The sequence below is a fragment of the Nicotiana tomentosiformis genome, chromosome 1 (assembly GCF_000390325.3).
Source record: "Nicotiana tomentosiformis chromosome 1, ASM39032v3, whole genome shotgun sequence".
Classification (NCBI taxonomy): domain Eukaryota; kingdom Viridiplantae; phylum Streptophyta; class Magnoliopsida; order Solanales; family Solanaceae; genus Nicotiana; species Nicotiana tomentosiformis.
The window spans coordinates 151,128,427-151,135,739 of NC_090812.1; the positions used below are offsets into that span (position 1 = coordinate 151,128,427).

Here is a 7,313-nt window from a genome sequence, read left to right on the forward strand (position 1 = left end):
CAAGATCAGACATCCTGATAGAATATGAGTCATCTCCTAGCTTAATTTTCCTTTTGTTTCAGATGCTTAGTGATCAAAAATTAAGAGCAGTTATGTAAAGAAAATGTCATATTGATGACCAAGAAAATTGTGGAGAGCATCCAATGCAATACGGTCTTTCATTCACTTTTTTCGCCCCCCCCCCCCCCCCCCCAAAACTAGCACCCCATGCTAAGGAGAGTATTAAAAGTCAAGAATATAGTGGTAGTCACTCTTTTTAGGCTTAGTATTTTTTATATGAAAACTACGCAGATACTTGTCAATAGAAGGCGAGACTTTAAAACCAAAAGACGAGATTTCAATAAATGACATATAGATATCAAAGTGAAACCAGAATTACATTTTCAATTGAAGAGAAAAACATAGCAGTTCTCCTTATTACTCATATCACTATATATATATATATATATATATATATATATATATCAATATATATTGCCATTAATTAATTGAAATTGAGTTGATATTTTGCCCTCTGATCAGGAGAAAAGAGTCCAAAGTGTTTCTCTGTAATTTCTCCTTTCTTATCATTTTCATCAAACATGGCAAATAAATAAGTTTCTATAGTCTTTCCAGGTTTCTTTGGGGTTCCTGCCCCTCTTTTCACATGATCAATCAAATTTCTGTAATAAGTTTGAGCATTTTCAATAGTTGCTGCAGAGTTTCCTTCAGAAGGCCAGCCACTTTCAGATACAATAATCTCCACATTTGGTCCTCCAGCTTTCTCTACAGCAAAATACATAGAATCCAAAAGGGCATCAAAAAGATTTTGATATCCTGCAGGATTTGCTTCTTGTTGTGTGAACAATGCATAAGAAAGTGGGACATCAGCAGTGTTGTAAATGTGACCAAAATAAGGATAGACATTGGCTAAGAGTGGAAGGTTATTTCGTGCTAGAAATTGGATTATGGGATTAATGAAACTATTGAATTCTCCTCGAAAAATACTATCTTTAGGTGGGTAGGTGTTTGCTAAGAGCCCTGAATATGTTGCAGTTGAAACCTTGATTTGATCTTGCAACCCTGCTGCTGCTAATGCATTGTACACATTTTGCATGGCAGGACCAACAAATGGTGCATATTGACCATTATTTGTAGGAGATACTTCATTTCCAACAGCTATATATTTAAATTTAACATCTGGAAAATGATTTATTATGTTATCTTGGACCCATCCATTGGCTCTTGAAGGATCCGTAAGGGATTCAAGATCTTGATTTGGGACATCGAGAATGATCTCAATGTTACTTCCCTTGAGAGCATTGAAGACATTTGTTTCTGGATAGTATATTCTCATTCTTTTGATGCCATTAGCATTGTATAGGTTTATAACATCTTGGTCTGATGGTAAATTGTTGGCAATTTTTCCATAGCATACTCCAATAGATTGTGCCCCTGCATGATAAGAAAAAAAGTACATTAGAATAAACAACAACGACGACGATGCGCCGGTCCCAAATAAGTTGGTGTCGACTAAATGAATATTCTCACTAAATATGATTCTCTATATAAATTCTTCTCAAACCATCATTATTGTGTTAGGTCACCTAGAAATAACTATAGGTAACTATTCATAATAAGTGACTTACAAAATAAGATAGGTTACGTGATACAACATAAAAATATTATAACAAATTCAATATAATTTTACAAGTGGGGTTTGGGAAAGGTTGAGTGTACGCAGACCTTACCCTTACCTTATGAGAATAGAGATGTTATTTTCGATAGATTCTCACCTCAAGAAAAAATAAAAAAGAAGCAATAGTAATAACAACAGGCGGTAAATAACTGCTCGATAATACATCAACCAAATTGAAAGAAACAATAATGGTAATAAAAATAAGAATAGAATCCCTAGGTAGTAAATGAAAACTAAGCATAAGAAAATACAAGAGTAAATCAATACTACCGTAAAAGTTATTTACGCTATTAGTGTATATAAGGTGATCCGCATTGTACAAGGTGCATATACATGTGTGTGAGAGAGAGATAGAGAGAGAGACCTATCATTTGGATACTGCACATTAACAACCCAACAAGTACAAGGGCAGCTGCAAGAAAGCCAGTTTTAATGCATAAAGCCATAGCTAAAATGGAAATGAGAGAGTAAGAAACACTTGAGCTGAAGTTGTGTGTTTAAGGAACCATTAGGCTGCTTCTTATATAGACAAGCAGAAGAAGACCGACAAAGACTTAAAAAGCCAAAGTCAATTGCCCTGTGAAGCAGTTAGAGGAATAGTGTAATTTTGTTAAGTAGAGTTAATAACCAAGTCATACCCAGTGAAGCACGTCATGGAATATAGAGTGTGTATTTATGTCACAAGTGGAAAAAAAATGTAGAAAGTTCAAATCTAGTACTGTGATGGAGACATTGAATTTTACGAGAAATAAATGGTCGAATATTTGGAGAAGGGGCGAAGTTGCCCGTATAGTATACGACTTGCGAGATGGAGCAGCTTCGTCCTCTGCAGACTTTAATTTAATAATATTATTTTTCCAGCTTGTAATTCTGAACTATAGCTTGTAATTCTGAACTATAATCAAAAGTTGATCAGGGTAATTTGGACCCTTTAAAAAAAATAAAAATAAAATTATATATTTCCAGCTTGTAATTCTGAACTATAGCTTGTAATTCTGAACTATAATCAAAAGTTGATCAGGGTAATTTGGACCCTTTAAAAAAAATAAAAATAAAATTATATATATATATATATATATATATATATATATATATATATATGTGTGTGTGTGTGTGTGTACGTGTGTGGGTGAGGTGATTATCTATGTTATCACCTCAATATATATATATATATATATATATATATATATATATATGTGTGTGTGTGTGTGTGTACGTGTGTGGGTGAGGTGATTATCTATGTTATCACAACTAGATATACCACAATTTATTTACGCCTATTTGATACTCCCATGCTCTCAGATATTTCTAGCTTTTTGAATTGAATTTATCTCAAAATATTTGAGGTTTTAGAAAATAAGTAATCATCTAATTTTACTTCTTCGTTTTCAAATCCCTTTTATCTTTCCTATTAGTATTAGTATTAGTGCATTTGCCTTGGTGGTGGATGAATTAACACGGCATATTCAAGGGGTATCATGGTGTATATTATTTGTAAATGACATAATATTGATTGATGAGACGACGACAGGGTTAACGGTAAACTAAAGGTTTGGAGATAGACTTTAAAGACTAAAACTTTCAGGTTGAGCATGTCACGACCCGGAATTCACACCGTCGGGACCGTGATGACGCCTAATATTTCACTTGCTAGGTAAGCCAACGTTAGAGAATCATTAAACCAATCCCTATTCCATTCAAAAATTAACAGCAAATTATCTAAGATAAAATATAGCGAGTGCGGAATAATAAAGAAATTACATTAATTACTATCACCCGGATCTGGAGTCACAATTCACGAGCATTCTAGAATTCACTACAAGTAATAGTCTGAAAGAAATACAACTGTTTGATGAAATAAACAGTAAAACAAAAAAGATAGAGGGGGACTTCCAGGTCTGTGAACGCCGACAGATCTACCTTGAGTCTCCGGATAGCGAGTCCAACAGCTAAAATCTCGATCAACCTGAGCCGGTACCAAAATCTGCACAAAAAGTGTAGAGTGCAGTATCAGTACAACCGACCCCATATAATGGTAAGTGTCGAGTCTAACCTCGGCGAAATAGTGACGAGGCTAAGACAAGACACATTCATAAACCAGTGCAGTTATACAATATACGAGCACAATGACAACTAATAGAAGCTAAACAGATAATAACAGGAGGGGAAACATGCTGAAGGGATGAAGAAAAGATAAAGAAAACTGTAACAGTAAAAAAACCACAACTGACAATATGTTTTGCACCAAATCAAGTATTAAACACAATAAAGACAAATGCACGGCATCACCCTTCGTGCTTTTACTCTCAACATTACCGTAATAATTAACAGAAACGACACGGCATCACCCTTCGTACATTAACTCTCATCCTCACCATATAAACAAAAAAACGATATGGCATCACCCTTCGTGCATTAACACTCACATATCATGGCACGACATCACCCTTCGTGTATTAACTCTCACTCATAAAATATTTGCACGGCATCACCCTTCGTGCTTTAACACTCTTCCTCACCAAAATAATGAACAATAACAACAGAGAGATAGAAATATCAAGAATCAGCCTTACTTCAATATTTAGCTCCATAATACCAACCTCAATTTTGAGTCAATACTCAATCAATATCAATTTCCGTAAAACATGATAAGAGTTGCTCAACATAACGAATACCTAGTCTAAGCATGAACAATATGATCAAAGAATACAACAGTTATAAGAATAAGACTCACTCGCATGCTATGACTCGACAACAAAGCATAGATGCTCGTCACCTCACCTATACGTTGTACTCAACATCCAAACACGTAGCAAATAGGCAATTAATACCTAATCCCTCAAACCAGGATTAATCACAACACTTACCTCGCTTCGAAGGCCACTCAATACTCAATCACAGCTTTTCCTCTAGAATCCACCTCCAAATCACTCGTATCTATTCAATAACGACTCAATAATATCAAATATTGCTAAAGGAATCATTACATTGAATAAATTTAGATTTCCCAAACTTTCTCCCAAAAAGTCAAAAATCGATCCCGGGCCCACTTGGTCGAAACCCGAAGTTCGGACCAAAATCCATTTACCCATTCACCCCCGAGCCCGGATATATAAGTGATTTTGGAATCCGACCTCAATTTGAGGTCTAAATACCCATTTTTTCCAAATCCCTAGTTTCTATCCAAAATTCCTAATTCTACCAGGAAAACTCTAGATTTTTGGTTGAAAATTCATAAAATATAATGGGTAATTGAAAGAATGTGGTTTAGAATCACTTACCAATACTTTGGGGAAAAACATGTCTTTTGAAAATCGCCTTTAGGCCGTCTAGGTTTTGAAAATTGGAAAGAATGGCTTAAGTCCCATAATGGGACTGTTTAATAGTTGGGCGACAGTGTTCATCGCGTTCGCGAGAACACTGTCGCGTTCGCGAAGAGCAGAGCTTGTCAAGCTTACGCATTCGCAAAGGCTATTCCCCCTGGCCTTCGCGTTCGTGATGAAGGAATGACTGACCCCTCCCTTAGGTCCCAAACACTACGCGTTCGCGTTGAGCTGGTCGCGTTCGCGAAGGGTAAAGCCCCCATCGCTCTGCGTTCACGACCCAACCTTCGCGTTCGCGAAGAAGAAAACCCAGCCATCCCAGTTTCTACTTCACGTTTGCGAGAGTGATTTCGCAAACGCGAAGAAGGAAACCAGAAGGCACCTGAAACTATAGAAAAACTAGATTTCCCAAGTTCAAATCATCCCGTGGCCCATCCGAAATACACCCGAGCCCTCGGGGCTCCAAACCAAACATGCACACGTGTCCTAAAACATCATACGAACTCGCTTGCGTGATCAAATCACCAAAATAATGCCTAGAACTAAGAATTGAATACCAAATCAAATGAAAATTTCAAGAAAACTTTAAAAGTTCTATTTTCACAACCGGACGTGCGAACCACGTCAAATCAATTCCGTTTCTCACCAAATTGCACAGACAAGTCTTAAATATTATAGTGGACCTGTACCGGGCTCCGGAACCAAAATAAGGACCCGGTATCAACAAGACCAATCATCAATCAATTCTTAAAACCATTAAATTTGCAGACTTTTAATTTTCAACAAAAAAACATATCTCGAGTTAGGGACCTCGAAATTCGATTTCGGGCATACACCCAAGTCCCATATTTTGATACGAACCCACCAGAACTATCAAAATACGGATCAAGGCCCGTTTACGAAAACTATTGACCGAAGTCAACTCAACTGAAGTTTTTAGGCAAAAATTCTTATTTTTATCACTTTTTAACATATAAGCCTTTCAAGCCTATACCCGGACTACGCAGGCAAATCGAGGAAGGCTAAAATAAGGTTTTTGAGACCTCGAAATACAGAATTAGGTTCTAGAATATAAGATGACATATCGGGTCATCACGGAGCAGGACTAAAATAGAGTATATGGAGTGCAAGTTCAGCGACGCATTACATGAGGCGGATTTAGAAGTTAGAATTGATATACAAGTCATTTACAAGAGAGGAAATTTCAAGTATTTTGGGTCAATAATCCAAGAAAACAGGGAGATCGACAATGATATCACACTTCATGTCTTTATGTTGATGATTTTATTTTCACGGGTAATAACCCAAGTTTGTTTGAAGCCTTTAGGAAAGATATGTCTCGTGAGTTCGAGATGATAGTCGTAGGGCTCATGCCATACTACCTGGGCCTAGAAGTGAAGAAGAGGGGGGATAAAATTTTTATCTCTCAAGAAAGCTATACAAAAGAGATATTGAAGAAGTTTAACATGCTCGATTGTCCAACTTTGATGAAGGAGAAAAAATGGATCCCACATTTTTCAGAATTCTTGTGGGAAGTTTGAGGTACTTGACTTGTACAAGGCCAGGTATACTCTTTGCAGTTGGAGTAGTAAGCGGCTTCATGGAAGCTCCTACGTCCACTCACTTGAAGGTCACTAGAAGCATTCTTCGTTACCTAAAAGGTACGATTGACTTTGGACTATTTTATTCTTCTTCTATTAATTTCAACCTTATGGGATTTTGTTATAGTGATTATGCGGGAGTTATTGATGATAGAAAAGCACAACTAGCTTTGTATTTTTTTTTTGGGTGATTCTGTTATTTCTTGGAGTTCAAAGAAATAATCCATTGTTACTCTCTCGACTTGTGAAGCTAAATATATAGTAGCAACATCTTGTACATATCATGCTATTTGGCTGAGAAAATTATTGAAGGAGCTCAATTTATCATAAATTGAAGCTACAGAGATTTGTATTAACAATAAATCCGCACAGGCACTCGCGAAGAATCCAATGTATCATGATCGTAGCAAGTATATAGACACAAGTTGTCACTTCATTAGAGAATGTATTGCCAAGAAAGATATAGAAGCCAAATATGTAAAATCTCATGATCAAGTTGAAGATATCTTTACAAAGCCTCTCAAGTTTGAAGATTTTCAGAGGTTGAGATTAAGACTTGGAATGACCAAGAAAATTCAGAGTTAAGGGGGAGATTTATGGGACCCATTTGAATAACAAAAAATTAAAAATAAAAGCAAAAATCAAATTGGTTTGATTTGCTGCTTGGGCGGTGGAGCAAGACTAACTTGTAACAAATTTTTAATCTTGCAA

The 7,313-nt window shown here is 36.3% G+C and overlaps 1 protein-coding gene across 1 annotated transcript; it reads right to left on the bottom strand.

Moving 5' to 3' along the window:
* Nucleotides 1–315: 315 nt before the first annotated feature.
* On the bottom strand, nt 316–2,191 carry LOC104111859 (glucan endo-1,3-beta-glucosidase, acidic). Its single transcript, XM_070192431.1, has 2 exons — nt 2,043–2,191; nt 316–1,434 (listed from the first exon to the last, which is right to left on the bottom strand). The coding sequence occupies exons 1-2, from the start codon at nt 2,122–2,124 to the stop codon at nt 485–487; spliced, it is 1,032 nt and encodes a 343-aa protein (XP_070048532.1). The 5' UTR covers nt 2,125–2,191; the 3' UTR covers nt 316–484.
* Between the last annotated feature and the right edge of the window lie 5,122 nt (nt 2,192–7,313).